The sequence below is a fragment of the Choloepus didactylus genome, chromosome 7 (genome assembly GCF_015220235.1).
Source record: "Choloepus didactylus isolate mChoDid1 chromosome 7, mChoDid1.pri, whole genome shotgun sequence".
NCBI lineage: Eukaryota > Metazoa > Chordata > Mammalia > Pilosa > Megalonychidae > Choloepus > Choloepus didactylus.
The window spans coordinates 81437041-81458072 of NC_051313.1; the positions used below are offsets into that span (position 1 = coordinate 81437041).

At 33.5% G+C, this 21032-nt stretch overlaps 1 protein-coding gene across 46 annotated transcripts in view; it reads right to left on the reverse strand.

The window, feature by feature from the left end:
* Window positions 1–220: 220 nt before the first annotated feature.
* The window catches only part of RIMS1 (regulating synaptic membrane exocytosis 1), a 567640-nt gene continuing 546828 nt past the window's right edge, over window positions 221–21032 (reverse strand). For 43 of the 46 annotated variants that reach the window (XM_037842330.1, XM_037842321.1, XM_037842319.1 and 40 more), the window contains 5 exons: window positions 17024–17162; window positions 15383–15495; window positions 4880–4981; window positions 4148–4287; window positions 2243–2461 (listed from right to left, as the gene is read on the reverse strand). In XM_037842330.1, the coding sequence (XP_037698258.1) occupies window positions 2243–2461; window positions 4148–4287; window positions 4880–4981; window positions 15383–15495; window positions 17024–17162 (713 nt within the window). Of the gene's footprint in view, window positions 2462–4147; window positions 4288–4879; window positions 4982–15382; window positions 15496–17023; window positions 17163–21032 lie in introns of all 46 variants that reach the window. The other 3 variants (XM_037842364.1, XM_037842314.1, XM_037842363.1) reach the window with 1 other exon arrangement.

Here is a 21032-nt window from a genome sequence, read left to right on the forward strand (position 1 = left end):
GTGCTCATTTAGACAGGCTGACATAGAGAAAACTTGCATGTGATGCAAAGTACCCTTTAGGCTGCAGATTAAGACAAATATAGTGCAGAGACAAGTCAAGTCAAATGCCCACAACAGACAACAAATCCCACTCTCCCCTTCCCATGATTTGGCTCCCATATTGCACCACAGAACCCACAATGGAAATCTGGCAAAACATAGAACACAGATGGCTGCCGACTGACATGAAAAGTAAATTTTATTAAACATGTTTACATAACATGAGTTGGAAGTTCATTTAAAAGCACAGGGGAGTGTTAAGACAAGTGGTTGAAATAGAAAGATACTACCCAATTATAATTAGTTGATTGTTGGCCACTGAGACAGAACGGAATCTAGTAGAAGTGCACCAATGCTTCGGTTCTTCCTGCTCAGCATGTTGAGCAGTGGTCAATCTGTGCCCTGTGGAATGATGGGCAGATAATTCTGTCATGTGTAAATAATAATGAATAATTCACTTGGTGCAGGCAGTATGTGTATGGATTAAAATCTAGTGTGTGCACAGTGTCTACATGTGTTACAGCCCCACAATAGGAATCTACACCAAAATATTTATTAGAAGGAATTTGGTCCATACTACATCACGTTTTCCAGAGGGTAAAAAATAAAGTCTGTCTATAGACATTTCACCCCAGACTCACAGAATGAGTCTGGCTAAAACCTGCAAAATGTCTATAAGAAAAATGGATGGCTTAGATTTCTTGGTTATTTCGGTATTGTAATTAACAAGCAAACTGTACAAGTACATGCAACATACAAGCTGGCTTATATGGAAGTAACATACATTATTAAATAACCTTTTTTTGTTTTTGTTTTTTTACAAAATGTGCATGCAGCTTTGAACAGTTCCAAGTCATGCTGCTCTATTTGTGTAATCACAAAAATTGAATGACTCATAAAAGGGGGGAGAAAATATTGATGCACCTGCAGAGTCTGCAGTTTGTAGCACATATACGGAATGTCACAAGGGAAATTCAAGGCCAAGAAAACCTCAAATGAAGAAAATGCAAATTGAAATTTGAGTTTGTTTTATTTCCCCCCCAAAAAGTAAGATATTTTGCAATAGAAAATCAAGCTTTGTGCTTGCATCAATTTCAAAGAAATGTAAACTAAAATTTGATAAAAACAGTAGTTTAGTGCAGAATTATTTCAACTGGAATTTCCAGTGGAATATTGAACAGCTCATACCATGCTCTTTCCAGGGCAGATGGGTGTGTCTACACTGAGACATAGTCGAGAAGCCTGGGCATAGTTGAAAAGTGTCATAGGATCAAACCCATTCCTAGTCACCATTTTGGGAAGTCAAAAGTATGCTTTATATATATATGAGCATTTAAAATTTTGTTTTTGGATATCAGGAAGGAAAAGGCATTACAAGGAGTGCTTCCAAAGTACAATTATGTGGTAAGCTTTAGTCCTCAGCATTAGTTGCAGTTGGACTTCTTTAAAAGTCTTCCATGCCAAACAATGGAAAACACAAATTTCTGGAAGGAAAACAGATATGCTCTTCATTAAAAAAGTGATTCTGTGATCATTTATTTTGGAAGATGACTTTTTGTTTTTTTGGGTTTCCACACATACAACTTTGAAGAATTATAAAATGAAAACCAGTGAAACCCTTCATTGGCCTCACCTTGTCTTCCTATTGAACACTTCTGGGAATGCTACAGAGACTGCTTCAGCCCTTTTTTGGGGTGCTTTTGGAAAAACAAAGGAAGGGTCTCTGTTAGCAGCATGAGGCCTATCATAAAACAGCCAAAAACTAATGGAAATAATTCAGTGGAAAACAAAACAAAAAGCACGCAAATAAACAAAACACACAGAAGAAAACATCTCAACAGGGAGAGAACACTGCTTGTGGTCTGTGTAGAAATGTGTACAATACAACTTTTCACAGAGTGAGAGTTTCCAGTTTGTTCAATTGTGTGTATGTGTATGTGAATTTGAAGTTTCCTCTTTTTTCTACTTGTTAGAAGCATCAGTGACTCTCACTAGCACGTTGATTTTTATTGTAATTTGATAGATTGCCTTGTTCTGTCATATGAAGCCAGGTTTTAAACAACAATTGGGACATATTGAAAAACTACAACAGGCAAAACACAAGTTGATTGTCTGTCTCCAACAATGTTTTTGATCATGAAATATCTGGTTAAGATTATCCTGAAAGGCAGAGTTTTAATTGAATGACTCTGGTATGAGTTCACTATGATCGAATGCAGGGAGGCCCAGTTGAACTTTCCAGAGAAGATTGGGAAGCCCGGCGGGTTAGGGGAGTGAGTGTGGGATCCACCAGTGATGAAGGTGGGAACAACTTGTACCATCCGATTACCATACTGGAAAGATCGAGTTCTTCCAACAAGATTTGAGCAACACCCATAAAGCATTTATGGTCCATTCTGCCGTAGTCCCCCCAGACAATCACCTGCAAAGACAGGGAAATACAATATAACTTGATCTTCTGTCTCTTTCACAGCTGAAGGGTTCAAAGCAACTGCTCTGTAAAAGTGAGCCAGTCAGTGAAGGAGAAGAGGAACCAAATACAACTAATGCCTAGAAAGAGGCACAGATAAGAAGAATTACTAACATTAAGGTGTGACAATTCACAGTAATTTTTACATTTGATGGAATGAAAGTAATGTTTTCCTAGTCAATGAGGGATATTATCTGCAAAAGTCACATTAAAGACATAAATATATAGGTTTATTCATATATAAATTCAACACACTTCTTGAGTTCCCACTAACTAGTAAGTAATGTACAGGGCCAGAAACATACAAATATTTATATTTGTGCAAACTATGAGGGCAAAACAATCCCAATGCAGTGTACGATGAAGTGTGTGTATGATGAAATATGTATAAAGAATAAGAGTATTCATTGCATATCTTTTATATTATGGATTTTTAACTGAAGGAACAGGTCAAAAAATAATTGTCAGATGGTGACTTTTGAAGGATTGTCTGCATAATTTTTATTTGATAAGATTAATAAATTGGTGAGTTCTCTAACAATTACCACAATCTGGGTTAATTCTGTTAGACAAGCCTTACATTACACTTAATCCCAGGTTCTTAAAACAGCCAGAAGTATCCTGTGAAACAAAAGCTTTTTGCACATGTTCCACTGGTGGGGGGTGGGAGGCGGGGAGGCAGCTCACCAGCCTGGCTGGCTGTGCTGCGCTACCCCTGCAGTTTCCTTGTGTCCTTCTGTCTGCTGTGTGGGTATGAGTCGGGCTGGCACACACTCTGCTGCTCTGGCAGGAGGTCACTGGAGCTTTGTGCTGATGCCACTGCAAGGTGGCCCCAGACTGCTGCGTACTTGCCAGGGGGCACTGGGGCCATGGCTGGGACGATTTTCTAATCATTTAGTCATCTGTAAGGGTTGTCAGATGTTCTCACTCACCTGCTTTACACAGGCAAGGGTGGTGAATCCTGACTTTTCAATTTACTGAGTAACTTTGCCAAGTTGTTTAAAATCGGTGATTCTCAGACATGATCTTTAAAACGGGGATAATGATAATTGCATGCGGTAGTTACAAAGTTTAAAAGAGGTAAAGTATGTAAGCACGTAACAATACATCTGGCATCCAATCAGTACACAATATCTTCAGGCCCTTTGCACACTTCTCTTTTCCTTCTTTCCTTCCTCTTTGTATCTAAGTCTGGCACATAGTAATGGTCCAACTATTATTAGCATTGTTTGTCATGATATATCTTTACCTACCTATCTATCTATCATCTATCATCATCTATATATTTGTCCTCTAGCTATCTATCATCTATCTGAGAGAGAGAGAGAGACAGAGAGAGAGAGAGAGAGAGAAGAAAGCAGTGGTGGGAAGTAGGCAAAAGTACAAGGAATTGATGAAAAGAAGGAAGAAAAGAAGGGAGAGAGAAAATAAAAATGTTGTTTTCTATTAAATCCACCAGCTATTTTTAATACTATACATTCTTTGTATTGTAACTTAAGTTGTTTCTTTCTGCTCAAGGGTATTACATTACATTTATCTTTACTGAACTTCATTCTCTTCATGTTTGTCTACTTCTTCAATGTTTACACGGCTAATGTGGATATTACATTGTAAAAAGAAAAACAAACTCTTACTAACCTGAAGAACTTTACCCTGTGGGCTTTCGTCAAAAACCAGGGACTGCTGATACAAAGGATCAAGGGTTTTTCGTGCAATTCTTGTCTTCTTCTTGGCTATACAGGCCCCATTTTCCAAAAGATATACTTTGACGTACGGAGCTAAACAAAGGTATATCAACATACAGGAAGGTTAACCCTTAAGTTAAATTAATCTTTATTTTAAAATGCCTTATTAGAGAATTAGAGGTGCTTATTGAAAATTTCCAAGGGTTATTTAAATCATTTTAAATTTCCATTGTAACAAATTCTATTCCTTAAAACTCTTGTTACCAACTACCACCATTTTCCTCATTTCAAGTAAATGTATATAAAGTTATCATAAAACTTCACTTACTTGGGTTATGGTTGGCATTACAATTCAGATTTATATGTTAAAGCTCATATTTCCTTTTTATGATCAAAACTAAATTCTTTTTTATTCTTTTCCATTTGTAAATGTTCAGAAAGGAAATAATTGACATGAGCTAAGAAACAATTACAACTAAAGTATATTCTTCCTAGTACCTTTTTATAGACTAATTGTGCAAGGAAAATCCAGATCCATTTTTATAGAATCGAAGAACACAGAAAAGCTAGTGTCATGTTAATCAATCAGATGATGAAAAACAGCATATAAAATTCAAATGTGGCAAATGTTTTAGTTTTTTGCCTATTAGTTCTCTTATCCAAATTCAGTAACACTTTTCCTTACCAGGTGTAGATTTGGAACCAGGTTTTTGTGTGAGGCTTCGTGCTCTAATAACTTCAACTTCTAATTGGCCCTTTTTATCTTCCATTCCAATTTGTATATCACCTGCAAGTGGAAGGGAAGCACAGTGTTTCAGCTTCTTTGCAGTTACATGTAATTAAAAAAAATAGAGGCCCATAACAGACTCCAATTATGATCTTCCTGTTCCTAATAAAAAACTAATCTTAAGAATTTCCCAGTCCCACTTTTATTTTCTGCCTTGAAGTCAGGCTTTGTAATATCTCTTTTTATTTTTCTGGTACTAATCCCATTTTATGAGATTCAGAAATTAGTTTTTCTACAAGAACACTGAAGTTTTACTTGATTCTTGTTCTCTAATTAGATTTCTTAACCTTTATGTCATTTAGTATATTATGCTTATTAATAAAATCATGTAATAATTCATTATCTTGGGATAATCACTATTAATGTTTTGGTGTATATCCTAGCAGTCTCATAAAATGCTTTATCTATCTATCTATCTACCTATCTATCTATCTAATCATGACCATATGTCATCATTTTATTCACTGCTAGTCCACTGAATGGACATGTCACTACCTATTTAACTAGTTCCTCATTGATGAAAATATAGGTTATTTAAATTGTTGCTATTATAAGCAACACTAAAATGGACAGCTTTATAAAGAGTTCTTGCACACTTGGTCAATTATTTCTTGAGAAAAGATTCCAGATTTTAAATTATTGGATCTAAGTTTATGGACATTTAAAAATTTCATGCATATTGTCAAACTATCCTTTATAAAAGTTATGCCAGTTTGTACTATCATCAAAAGTATCTAAGTCTGCCCATTTCCCATAACTCTCTAACACAGGTATTAGCAATATGTCTACTTTTTGCCAAATGGTTAAAAAAATTATTTTATTATAATTTGCATTTCTTTGATTACTAGGGAGGCTGAACTTATTTCTAACTTTTTAATTTGACTTGCCTTTTTATGAACTTTACCCATTATATTGAAGTATTCAAGTTTTTCTTATTAAAACTGAAAGTGCTTTTAATATTCTAAAGCCTCAATACCTTGTTAAGACCATTTTTTGATCATGAATGGGTACTGAACTTTATCAAAAGCTTTTTCTGAATCTGAGCTATTAATATAGTGAGGTTGCATTAATAGATTATCTAATGCAGAGCTATCTTTGCATTCTTGCAATGAACCCAAGTTAAACCAGATTTCATTAAGATGTTGCTATGTTTTAAAAATTTCATTATTATATTTGCTTATATTCATAATTATATTCATAATTAAGATTGATCTATAAATTTCCCTTATTAGCTAATTTACAATTTGATATAAAATTATATTAGAACTAAAATGAGTCAAAGAGAGTTCCCTTTTTATTTCTTGGAAATGTTTGGTTTAGAATTTTCATGTCTCTTCCTTTCATATTTGTTTGAAGTCACCTGTGAAACAATCTGTGAAAACAATTCCCTTTTTTGTGGATAGTATTTTAAATATTAATTATTATAGTTCTTTTCAGGTTTTCTATAACTTCTTTATCTTTTTGAATCCTTGATAGGATAGTCCAACTCGTTTAAATTTCCAAATTTTAAACACTTATATAAATAGTTATCATTCTACAACTTGCTTTATTTACTCAATATTTTCTTATAAACTTCTTCAAATTGATGTATAGAAATCTAGCTCATTCCTTTTAATTTCTATAGGATATTCAACTGTATGAATATACCACATTTTATTTATCCAATCTCTTATTCAGGAACATTTTGGTGTATTTCTACTTTAGGTTGTTAAAAGAAGGCTGCAAACAGCATTTTTAGGGCATATATTTGGAAGTGGAATTGCTATGGCATTGCATATATGCATTCTTCATTTTTATTAGATACTGCCATAATACCCCAATTGATGAATCCACAAGTTTAAACTTCCAACAGCAATATATGAGGATGCACATTTCTTGCACCCTTTGATAGTAAAAGATTTAAATTTTGTTGGCCAATATGATGGGTGAAAATATTTTATTTTTATTTTCATTTATAGTTCCCTTATTACTAATGAGGTTGATTACTAATGAGTATTGTTTCACATATTTATTGGCTATGCAGACTTTTCATTTTTTATACTGCCTCCTTTGCTCATTTTCTATTGAGTTGTCATTTTCTTATTCATTTACTGGAGTTTTTATTATGTATTCACTATTTAGCATACAGGCTGCAAATGTGTTTTTCTAGAATTCACTAACATCCTAATTTTGTTAATGGTGACATTTTATATAAATATCTAAATTTGTATTAAGTATGATAAATTTATCAATATTTTCTTTCATGATTTGTATTTTTCCTGATAATGTAGAATATTTCTTTCAAGTTTAAGGCTTCAATACATCCGGAATTTATTCTTTTGTATGGTGTGACGAAGTGTAAGAACCTTTTTCCCATAAGAAAAGTAAATTATCTAAGCACCGTTTATTGAATAATATTTTTTGTCTCACTGATTTTTAATTTTTAATTTAAATTTAAAATAATTAAAATTTAAAATTCCTAAACATGCATGGGTTCCTATTCTGTTCCAGTGATTTTTCCATTCCACTGTCTATATTACACTGTTTTAAGTTATATGTATCATAATTGATAACCGAAGTTTCCTATCCTTATCTTCTTTATGCAGATTGGACTGTGCTGCCTGAAGCAAAGATGTATGGCTTAATGATTATTCACAAATCAGGCATTGTGCAATCCCTATACAGGTCAAGAAACAAAAGTCCAAAAATAATCCCACCCCCATATCCTCATCCAATCATAACCTCCCACTAATGTCACTTCTACTTTGAATTTACTTTCTGGCTTTTATTTATGCTTTTTCCACTTAAGATTTCATCCCTAAACATTCGTTTTGTTTTGTCTTGCTTTTTTTTTTTTCAACTTTCTGTAAATGGAACTACAGAGATTATGTCTGTTCCTAGTTTATGTTCCTGGCATTCATCTGTACTATAGTGTAGAGTTGCTGTTTGTTAATTTCCTTGTTACTTGGTAAGCAATTTTATGAGTATGTTGCAATATATTCATCCATTCTTTTGCTAATGGACATTTGTTTTGAGTTTTGTGGTAAAATTCTGTGAACAACGCTATACTTGTCTCCTGTTTTAGATATATATAGTTTCTCTTGGATATATATTTTTGAGGTGGAATTCCCAGTGTACTGAGTATGTGACTATCCAACTTTAGGAGATAATGACAAACTGTTTTCCAATGTTACTGTACCAATTTACATACCTACCAGCAGCATATGAAATATACCATTCTTCACATCGTTCCTAGCACTTTGTATCATCAGTCTTTTACTTTTTACCAATAAAATGGAAACTCAACGTAATCTTGGTTTGCAATTCCCTGATTAATAGGATTTATTGCTTTTAAATGGTTTTATTAATTGTAATTTGTTCTTGTCTATGAAATATTTTTAAATCTTTTTGCTGCTTTTTCTGTTGAGCTGTTTGTGCTTTTCTTATTGATTTGTGGGAGTTGATTATATATTCCTGAAACAATCCTTTACCAGCTGCACGTATCACAAGTATCTTCTCCTGGTTTAGAATCGGTCTTTTTATTTTCTTTAACGCGCCCTTTGATAAATTAAAATTCTTTATTTTAGTCTATTTAATCTGATTAATCTTTTCCTTTATGGTCATTACAGGATCTTAAGACATTTATTTCTAATTCAATGTCTAAAAGATTTCACTTATATTTTCTATTAAAGAGTTTTAATATTTTGTTTGTAACATTTATGTCCTTAATCCCTCTGGAGTTGAATTTCGTGTATGGTGTGAAGTACAAATTCAATTTCATACATTTCCAAATACATAATCTATTTTTTTTAACTACTGTGTACTGAAAATTCATCTTTTCATGACTGATCTGAACAATTACAGCTATGAGTGTGTAAGCTGCTGAGCTATAGTCCACTGGTCAATTTATCTATTCCTGTATTAATACCACACTGTTATAATTATCAGAGTTTCACAATACATCCTAATATGTGGTAGGCAAAGTCCTCACTCCTTTCTCTTTTTATTCAAAATTGTCTTAGCTATTGTTTCCCTCAATTCTTCTATATAACTTTTAGAATCCTTATATCAAGCTCCACACACACAAAAAACGTAAGAAAGTACTTGTTTTTTATTAGAATTATACTGAACACAGTTAATTTTTGAAAAAAAACTTCACAATACTAAGAATTCCTAAAAAACAAATATGATATATATCCCTATTAAGGTCTTTTAAAATATCTCTTTATGATATTTTATAATTTTACCTGTCGTGATTTTGCATACATTCAACAAGATTTTTTTTCCTAGATAATTCTTATTATCTGTTAGTATAATAAATGGTATCTTTTCTAGTTATCTGCTATTGGTGCAGAGACATGCAATAGATTTGTGTAAATTGATCTTATATGTGCTTTCCATTTTCACTCTTTTAATGGTATCTTTTGATGAAAATACTTAAGAACTTTAACGTAGTCAGATGTATCAGTCCTTTCTTTTACGGGCAAAGCCTTTGTTTCTGTTTAAGAATTCTTTGCCTACCCTGAGTGTATGAAGATATTCTATATTATTGTGAGAATAATTTATTTTTTCTTTCTTTTATATTAGGTCTACAATGCAAAAGGAATTCATTTTTGGATGTGTTGTTATATGAGAAATAAGACATCAAGTGTGGGCATGTGTGTGTGTGTGGTGAGCACATGTATAACTGTCCAAAAATCATTAATTGAAAAAACATCCTTTCTCTAGTACCTAGCATTGCCACTGTTGTTTAATCAAGTATTCAGATGAGTGGGCCTGTTCATTTCTAGTCTTTTCTATTTTACTGTTTTTGTTTTTCATTTTGCCTATTTCCATGCCAATATATTATTGCCTATTACTGAAGTCATACAGTAAGTCTTGATATTTGGTAGAGCAAGTCCTATCATCTTAAACTTTACCTTCACTAGTATCTTGGAAATTCTTGGCTCTTCGTATTTCAAAACAAATTTTAGAATAAGCTTGTCAATGGATTAAGTTAATTAAATTAATGTATTAAACCATGTTGGGATTGTGAAGGGGACTGCATTGAATGCACAGATTAATTTGGCCAGCTGAGTGTTTTAATTTCTTTATTTAAATTTTCCTTATTTTCTTTATATGATGATTTATATTATTCTCTATAGAGGTCCTACATGGTTTTATTACAATTATTCTTAGATAGCTGATATATTTTGATGCTATTATAAATAGTATATATTTTGTATTAGCTTGCCAGAGCTGCTATGACAAAGACCACACTGGACTGGCTTAAATAACAACAATTTATTGTCTCAGGTTTGGGTAGCTAGAAATCGAAAAGCAAAGTCTTGACAGACCATGCTTTCTTCCCGAGTCTGTAGCATTCTGGTATTGGCTTGCCAGGATCCTTGGGGTTCCTTGGCTTGCATCTCTGCCTCTATCACATGGCAATGTCCTAGGTCTTCTCCTTTGGACACTTCTTGCTTCTACTGATTTCTGGCTTCTACTCACTGACTCCATCCGAATTTCCTCTCTTTATAAGGCCTCCAGCCATATAGATTAAGACCCACCCTGATTCAATTTGGCACAGTTTACTAACAATATCTTCAAATGGTCCTATTTACAAATGAGTTCATACCCACAGGAATGCAGATTAAAATTAAGAACATGTTTTATATTGGGGTACATGACATAGCTTACTACATGTTTAAATTTCATTTTCTAAATGTTTCTGTATATGGGAATACACCTGATTTTTACATGTTGACTTTGTATCCAGAAACCTTGCTAAACTCACTAATTAAATTGAATAATTTATCTCCAGTTTTTTTTTTTTTAAAATTCTATAAACAGAATGCTATCATTTCTTCCTTGCCAGAATTTTTAATGTTTTGTTTTTGTTTTTATTACCTTACTCCTCTTGCCAGGATCTACAGGGCAAGGAGAAAAGAAGTGAAGATAAACATTCTTTTCTCATTCCCAATCTAAAGACAAAATTTTCAATATTCAACCATTAAATATAATGTTTACCACAGGATTTTTGTTAAAAAAGCAAAGAAAGAGAAACCCTTATCAGATTAAGTAAATTCCAATCTATTCTAGTTTGCTAAGAGACTTTGATCATAAATTGATGAATTTTATTAAACACTACTTCTGAATATATTAAGATAATTTTCTCCTTTATTAGATTATTGTGGTGAGTTATATTAATTGCTTTTACAAATGTAAAAGCAACCATGCAATTGTGGAAAAAATCCAATTTTGTTTTGTGATACATTATCTTTTAAAAAAATATTGCTGGATTGTTTTGCTTGGAGTTTTGGGACTCTTAAAAATATGGTTTGATGTTTATTGTCAATTTCAGAAATTTCTCAACCATTATACCATATATTTAAATATGGCTTCTGTCCTATACTCTCTTTTTACCCATTCTGGGAATATTTATATATACCTTCTCACCATGTCTCTGTGATTCATTCTGGATACTTTCTTATGGCATATTCTCCAGTGAAACAATTCCTTCTTTAGCTCTGTCTATACAACTGGTAATTCATCCATTAAATTCTTAATCCAGCTATATTTTTTCAGTCTACAATTTCCACTGGGTTCTTTTTTATAGTTTTTAGTTTTCTGATGAAACACACAATCTTGCTTTTTATCTCCTTGAACCAAGCAAGCATAATTATTTTAAAGTCTAAAGATTTAACTCCAATATCTGTAGTTATTTTGGGTTTGCTTTATTATCTGTTGTTTCTACATTTCAAAAAATTATCTTATCTGCTTGTGTGCCTGGTTATTTTTTATTGGCATCTGGACATTGTATTTATGATGAGACAGGATGTTATCTTTCTTCAGAAAGGATTCACTTTTGCTTCTGCAAGGTCTCTGCAGTCTCAGATCACCAGACTTATGTAATTAGAATTGTAGCTATATAGAGCTCTATATACTTTTCCAAGGTATAGTTTGGATATGCATCAATAAGGGAAGGTCAGCAGGCCAACTCCAATTCTTGTCCTCCTAACCCTTAGAAACTGCAAAAATTATCGCTCAGCCTCTCAGCCTTTTCACAAGGAAACAGAAATCAGAACATGCCTTCAGGGAAAGAGAAACCCTGAACACAAGGTTTTCAACCCAGGCATCCATGCTTCAGGGCACCTGACCTTCAAGCAGATATTTAGCTATTCTAGGTATTTTCAGTGAGATGTTTGGTCTAGTTTACCTACTCCACCACTGGTGTAGTGAAATACTCCATACTTTCTTTCAAGCTTTTAATTTTTTTAAATTTAGACTTATGTCTGGTAAATGTCAACATACAGCTGTTTATTGTTTTTTCAATATCATTTTAACCTTTTAATGGTTATGTAAAAATCATTGCATTTATTTTTATTACTTTTTAAATTGGATTGTTTTGCCATTCACTTTGTACTTTTTATTTAAAATGCTTTCTTTTTTGCTTCTCTTTCTCCTTTCTGCCTTCTCTTGGATAATCATACTTTTATTTGTTTATTTTTTCTATCTCTTCACTAGTTTAATGTTAAATATTCTATTTCTATTAAGATTAAATATTTAAAATATGGAGTCTTTTATATTTTCTACCAAAATCTGAAGTTATTTAATGTCTCTATTCTCAAATAAGACAAAGATCTTTATTTATCTAAGAACTTCCCAACTTCTGAAGAAATAACAGCTGTTCATTTAATTGTATTCCTTGTAATCTTTCAAATTTAAATCATTATATTTTTCATTCTTCCAATTTCTCTCTTCAATGCATCTGATTATTTTGTTTAATATCCTCCTTTTCTTTTTTTCTGTGGATTATATGATATTTTATCTCCTTGAAAATGTTAAATGTAATTATTTCAAAGTTAATTTTGCTTGGCTTAGTCATTTCAATTTTCTCAGATGCAATTTCTCTTTTTTTCAGGTCACTTGATTGACTTTTAATATTCTGGTCTTCCTCAGTTTTACAATTCCATTTTAGAACTCATCTACTCAAAGAGCCTCTTTTATTTTGTTTTGTTTTATTTTTCAAATCACATACACATAGTTAAAGAGTCAAACTGTTTCACAAGACTTGTAATCAGTAAAAACAGCAGAGCGTCCCAATTTCCTGTCTCCCAGAGGTCACAGCTTTCAATATTTTCAGTATTTTTATCTGGTTTATTTTTTTGCTTTTGACATTTGCCTCCACACCTCTAAATACTAGGTTATAAAATGTTTTTCAAATTTTTTTTTTCAGTTTTAGATACTAATAGTTGACTTCTAATTTCGTTGTCTTTCATTGCCTTCTAATACTTACCATCTACCCAACACTTTGTTTCCCATTCTCCCAATGTTAATGTTTGCATTAGCATTATTATGCAGCATTTACAGCTTAGTGACATGGAATACTATGACAACTTCTCAGGCAGCTCTTTCTGTCCCTGGACTTAATAAGTGTCTTTTAAAAAAAAACATTTGCTTACATTTTTATGTACATATCACTAATTCAAGCCCATACTCTCTCCTGCTTGTGTATCTCCTCAATAAAATCAAACATATTAGGTATTCTACAGATTTTATGAAAACTTCTGACATGTTATAATCTGAACAAATTGCTTTCAAAGCTTGCTGCAGCTGTCATTTCGAGATGACAGCTTTCCTTTACTATCATCCTGCGTATCCCAATCATCTGTCTCATGTTGAAGCTTGTATTTCCTGGATCTCATGTTCCTTATTATTTTTTTTTAGTTCATTACCTCATTCTATTGAAGTAAATCCTCCAGTAGTTTCCTGAGCAATGCCAGATGGAGGGAAAGTATTTTCAGACCTTGCTTGTCTGATTATATATTTATTTTGGCTTTATACTTAATAGATAATTTGGCCAGCTGTTCCACTTTGCTAAAGCTGCCATTATGTAAAGTACCAGACACGGATTGGCTTTTATTAAGGGGATTCATTAGGTTACAAATTTCTAAGGCTATAAAAGTGTCCAAACAAAGGCATCAACAAGGGGATACCTTCACTGAGGAAAGGCTCATGGCATCTGAAACACCTCTGTCAGCTGGGAAGGCATGTGGCTGGCATCTGATGGTCCTTTGGTCCTGGGTTCTGGCTTTCTCTAAAATGTCTCTGGGCTTCTGTCTCTCTTAGCTTCTCAGCTCTCTGCTTGGTTCTCCCGGGGCATTTCTCTCTAAGCCTCTGGGAGTCCTCTTTTAGTTTCTCTGGGGCAAATTCTGGGCTTCATCTCTTAGCTTGATATCTCCAAACGTCCTTCTGTCTGCATCTCCAAGTGTCTCCGAGTGTCTGGGTCTGTGTCAGCTATTAACTTCTTGCAGAGGCAAACTGTGGATTACATATCTTAGCTTCTCTCCAAAATGTCTCTCTCAGCTTCTCTGAGCTTCTCCGTGAGCTCTTTTAAAGAATGCCAGTGATCTAATTAAGACCCATCCAGAGTGGGCAGGGTCACATCTCCATGGAAATAATTTAATCACAGGTCTCACCCACAGCTGGGTGAGTCACATTTCCATGGAAACACTCACTCAAAAGGTTCCACCCAACAAAGATTAGATTAAAATATCATGGCTCTTCTGGGGTCCATAACAGTTTCAAACACGCACACTAGTCCTTGTCCTATAGGCTGGAAATCAGTTTTACTCAAAATTTTGAAGGTAAATATGAATAATCTCTTAACTTCCCATATTCTTATTGAAGAATCCACTGAGAATCTGACTTTTGATACCTGTGCTATAAAATTATTTTTCCTCCTAGAAACCTTGTAGGGTTTTCTATTAGTCCCTAATGTTGTAAAATTCCATGATGATGTACTTTTGTGGTGACCAATTTTCATCCATTTTGCTGATATTGCATGTTCTTCAGGAAAATATCTATTTCATGTATTACAAATAATTTTCTCCATCTTGTGTACTTTCTAATTTGCTAGTAGAGGTTTTCTACTTTTGGTATGGTCCTTAGAAGTAGAGTTCTTTCCCATTCCAAGATTATGGCAACATTAAGTATTTTCCAGACCCTTTTAGTATCTTTCTCCACTCCCCTTTTCTTTTTTTACAGTCTGAATTCTTTTTTTTTTTTTTGTAATTTCTAAGGTAGGGAGGCAATTTCATTAATTTTTTTTCACACAGATAAATAATTATGACAATACACTTTACTGAATAGTCTGTTTTTCTACACTGTGAAATGCTACCCTTATCTTACATTTGAGTTTATTCTAGACTCTCTGTCTTGACAAGGTGTTTTGATTGAATTCAGAGATTTATAACTGACTTCATTTCATCTTTCATAATGCCTAAAATTAGAAAAATGCTGCAGAAATTAGAATAACCATTTACAACCAACCAAGTCCTAGGTAAATTATTCCTTTTCATTTGTATTAATATTTGTTATTTGATATGACCTAATCAATTATGAAACATCAGTTTTCCTGTAGAAAAAAATGATTTTTACCCATGGCAGGGGTGGCAAGAGTTTGTCGTCCAACAAGCTGGGCTGGTCCCAGACCATCAAGAAAATCACTGAATTGACTGTCAGCTCCTAGTCGCACTCCAGGAAATATTAAGCTATTAGCAAAAAGACAGAACAAAAACAAAAACATTAGATCTCTTTTAATTGTCTGTTAGTTTGATTTGACTTCTAATTCTGATGATGAAACATTAAACACTACTTAGACAATCTGTTTACTTATTGATTCTTTGCCTTGCCATTGAACCAAGCATATGAGGCTCATTACTGATGAAGGAAAGGTCCAAAATCTCATTGTAGGATCTGATGCTATCTTTATTCAGGAAGGTTTGGTAATGGTAATAGTTTTTAATACTTATCGTTTGGGGCTCTTACAATTCCAATTCCCTATATAAATATATTGCTTACATAAAATATAAGATGCAAATTTTTATATCATAAACTTTACATAGATAATTGATCACAAACATTATGTAAAATTAACACTAAATTTTAAGATTGTGGCTAATAATTTTTGACAATATTATAGCATAGTTCAAGTTACTTATGAATAAAAATGTTTATTTATCTTTGAACTTTTAAATTACCCAAGACTTCATTTTGTCCAAATTAACATGAATTGGGTATAATGTATCGATTTCTTAGTACAATAGGACTGCCTGAAGTCACCAGGGTATAAGCTCCATGAGAGCAGTGACTGTGCTACTCTTGCTTATTGACGGATGCTAACAATCAGAACTGTGCTTGTTATGTAGTTGGCATTCAATAAATGTTATTTCCAATGTGCTTTTATACATATTATTTCCTCACAAGCACAGAATTAGTCAAGGCACATATTATCCCATCCAGAGACTATCAAAATTAATATATGGGGATTAAGTGGCTTATCCCTGATTGTGGTAAAATTGATTTGATTTGTTGTTTTTTTTTTTGGTATCAAAATTAATGTTTCTAGACTTTTGATTTGCAGGTTTTGTGTAGGATCAATGTGAAACAGTAAAAAGCAAATCAAGTAAACAAAAACACAAATCTAGTTACATTTTCTCAGAATTGATTTCAGAATTAATTAAAATTGTTTAATCAGAGAGAAAAATAAGGAGAAAGATAGATCTTATTTTTTTCCTCTACGTAAGATTGAGTCAACGAACTTTTAAAAAAGGACAAGAAAATCTAAGTTGCTATTATGAAAGTGTTAGATTAACAACTTTGAGCCAAACATGGTTTGGAGAAAGGTAGGAAAATGAGAAATTGGTTCATAGCTTCTAAATTTTCATCCAGATTTTTTCTGACTGGGCCAGACTATGCATTTTCCATATACAAGAGTTCATTAAATGTAACATTTCTACACTTAATATCCATTAAAGAACTGTTCTGAGTTTTTCTAGATGATGGAAATCAGTCTATTCATGTGAACGCCACATTTCTTCAACTCTTTGAAATGTATGAGTGATCAAATGCAGAGGTGTGTCCATGTGCACTTACCATAAGAGGTCAGGCTGGTTTACAATGGATGGTTGGACTTCTGTTTTTTTAAAGAAAAGTTGCACAACAACCCTTGGTAGCTTTGTTATTTTACCAAATACTGCACAATTCATGGTTCTAAAGTGACACAGTGACATCACTTACTTTCCCTCGGAGCTATAACTGTTGATGCTGCCATCAGTAGACTCTCGACTTGGCTGCCGTACCATCTTCCTCATTTCGGCTGCCATTCCTGTTTCTGTGCTTCTCTGTATTGTACTTTTTAACTTCTTGTGGCCCGACTCTAACAGGAGAGAACAAAATAACTCTTAAGTTTTATCTAGACAGTTTTCCCCTGAATACTGATTAATTCTGCAAATACAATAGTTAATTATGCATATAATTAAAAGTTTAATCAGAATAGCGGTTTAAAAAATAATCTCCTTAATTAAATTACTTTGCAAAGTGTGATTTGGCCAACAGGAGAAGCAGTGGAAGGTATACCATTGCCAGAGTTCCAGAAACTATCCAAATTTCAATGAACTAAGATACATTCATTGTTTTACTGCTGCTGATAAATTCATTGCAAAATTGGATTTGGCACTGAAAAGTAATGTGGAATTCTCCAAATGTGTGGGAATAGACCTAAGGAATAGGTCATATCCTTTAAAGAAGAGGCACTACCACACATCAGCAATCCTCATAAAAAGAAACAGTATTTTATGATTTCACAACATTTTAGCACACTCTATTACATTTCAGATGGCATATAGTTTGCCCAAGTAGGTAGATCAGGTATTACCCTAATTTCCTATGCCATATAGCTATCTAGTGGCCTTTTAACGCAGCTGTGTGACTTCTGGCTGGCAGATCTGGGAGTGTGGATCTGACTCCCTTTGCATTGTGAATTAAATTTGCTGATCATTTTCTTGAGAAACTCTAAGTTCATGGCAACTTCCTAAGACTCTTTGAAATATACTAAGCTTCGTTCTATTCATAGCATGGAAATGAAATTCTGAAACATTTATTTGTTTATAAGTATGAACAATATTAAAAGTCTAGACCAACTGTTAGATTTTGAAATACCTAGGCATGCTTTTCTCATCTACACATTCTATATACATTTCTTTCTTTATATTTTTTGAAAAGTACCTTTAATGCCCATTATCAATACACGAAAAATGCTCTACATACATAGCTACATACACACATACACTTTTCAACCCTCATAAAACCATAAGCAAGTACCTAAGAAGACTCTTAGACAAGTCATATGAAAGACTGCATTTCTTCTCATTTTTGGTCACTGTAACTCTATTATGAATTGTCTAATCAAAGATATAATAGGTTATGTTCTACAGACTCAATATGATACCTGCCATGCATTATTTTATTAGGTTTATTATATTTTTATTGTTTCTTAACCTTTTAATTGCTGTAACTGTTTACAAAAGCAATATAAGTACATGGCACAATATTCAAATATTAGAACAATAGCAAAAGTTGAAAATCCCCTGAAACTTCACCCTTCAAAGACAATGATGAGTAATAATTTAGGGGCTATTTTTTTCTTTATACCTATGCATGTTTCTTCACGGGCTTTTGTGATCCACACTCCTTTTTACCTCTCTCTCAGTGGTGGCTTCTCCCCTGTCTCATGCTGTAACCTCCTCCTCTTCAAGATTTTTAAAGGTAGGAGGGCTCTACATTTTAGCCCTTGGACCTTCTCACTTCTTTCTACAATTCCTAAGTGATCTCATTCATGGCTTTAAATCCATCTATCATTTATGCCTCCCAATATATATCTCCAATTGTGACCTTTCTCCTGAGTGGTAGAGAATCATTATTCCAATACTCTATTAGTGCCATTAGAAATTTAATAAACATTCCAACATTAACATTTTCAAAACAGAACTCTTCATTCCCTACCTTCACCACAACTTACTACCAGATTCCTTCTCCCTCATTGAATGGTACCTCCTTTCATCCAATTGCTCAATCCTACAACAGTGTAATCATCCTTGAGCCCTCTTTCTGTAACACCCCACATTCAATACATCAGCTAATCCTGTTGGCTTTACCTTCAAAATACATCACACTTGAGATGGCATATAGGTTGCCCAAGTAAGTAGATCAGTTATTACTATAATTTCCTATGCTATATAGCTATCCAGTGGCCTTTTAACTCAGCTGTGTGACTTCTGGCTGGCAGTTCTGGGAGTGTGAGTCTGACTCCCTTTGCATGTGAATTAAATTGGCTGATCATTTTCTTGAGCAACTCTAAGTTCATGGCATAAAAATAGAAAGGAAATCAGAAACACATATAGAATGTGTAAATGGGTACTGCAGTGGTCTTGATAAGTGATTACAGTGACTCAAACTAGGATTGTAGCAATGGAAGAGGCACTACCATTACCAGTACTGATGAAGGAAAAGTATATAAAAATAAAAATAAAAATTTGCATCTTTTATTTTATGTCAGCAATACATTTATGTAGGGAATTGGAATTGTAAGTGCCCCAAACAATAAGTATGTTAAAAACTATTACCATTACCAAGCCTTCCTGAATATAGATAGCATCAGATCCTATAATGAGATTTTGGACCTTTCCTTCATCAGTACTGGTAATAGTAGTCCCTCTTCCATTGCTACAATCCTAGTCTGAGTCACTACAATCACTTATCAAGACCACTGCAGTACCATCTACACATTCTCTATGTGTTTCTGATTTCCTTTCTATTTTTTTTTTGCATAGTATGCAAACAAGTTTCTATTTCTACTCCCATCATCAGAATAATCTTAACATTACAGCCATGGTAATTCTTTAAACATGTAAACCTGAACATATCACTCCCTTGCTCAAGATGCTATAATGGTTTATCATCAAAATTAAGTAAAATCCAAAATTGTTATCATGGCCTGTAAGATGCCATATAATCTGGTCCCTGCCTACCTGTCAGATTTCAGCCTCTACTCCTCATCCCACATGCTCATTGCTCTCCAGACACATTGGCTTCCTTTCCTTTCCTTGAATACTCCAAACATGCTGCTTCAAGGCACTTTTACTTACTGTTTGTCCCTTCTACCTTGCTGTGCTTCCTCACTTTATTCAGATCTCTGATTGAATGTCACCTCCTCAGAGAGGCCTTTCCTCATCCTCATCACTCTATTCTCTTATCATGCTTTTCCTTCCCCTAGTACTGCTCTGCCTGCCACTAATCCTTTGTTTATCTGTTTCCTCAATTAGAATGCAATTGCTATGAACACAAGGACATTGTAAGCATCACTCAGTTTCCCTGCCTCTAGAATGATGGGATGTGGCATAACCTCAATAATGGGATCATATCACATATACTAATGTGTAATTTTATCATTCCATTTAGTATCATATTGTTATAATATAGTACAACCATATCTATTTTCATTCTTTTTAATGATTGCACACTCCCCTTGTATGGCTATGTAGTACCATAATAACCATTTCCTTATTGATAGATATTTGGAATGTTTCCAGTTGTTAAGTCTAGGATAAATTTATAGATGTTGAAATTCTAGTGAAAGGATAGGAATCTGTATAATATTAATAGCTATTTCTAAATTGTCCTTTATAAACACTATAGTAATTTACATTCTTACCAACATTCATATGGATGTACACATTTTCTCACTTAAGTCTTAGAATTCTCTACCTTTCCCCTTTCTGTTCTCTGTATTGCCCATCCATCTTGTTGTAGAACTTGTACACTTATTGAGGGTAGGGACTTCATTTATGGCCAATCTGAATGCTGCTTAGTTTAGTTTTGGTACTTATCTATTTATATACTGTGGCTCTTTCTTAGATATAATTCATTTATGAAGTTGCTGTGGTATAGCAATGTTTAGTTCACACACACACACACACACACACACACACATATTGGCTATCTTCTACTTGAGAGGCAGGGGAAAACCCCATGGTTATACTGCCAAAGTACTGAACCAAGTAGAGTTAGGACAAATGTTACCCATGGAAGCATGAGGCAGCAAAGTCAGGGTGGAATACCAAATTCTTACTGAAAATGAGCAGGATCAGATAGAAAAATTATGGAACTTTAAATCTGAATGGTGAGATGATGCTGTAAACTGGAGGAGAAACAGAGGGTCTGGTTAAGAGTGTTTGTTCATTATTTTTCA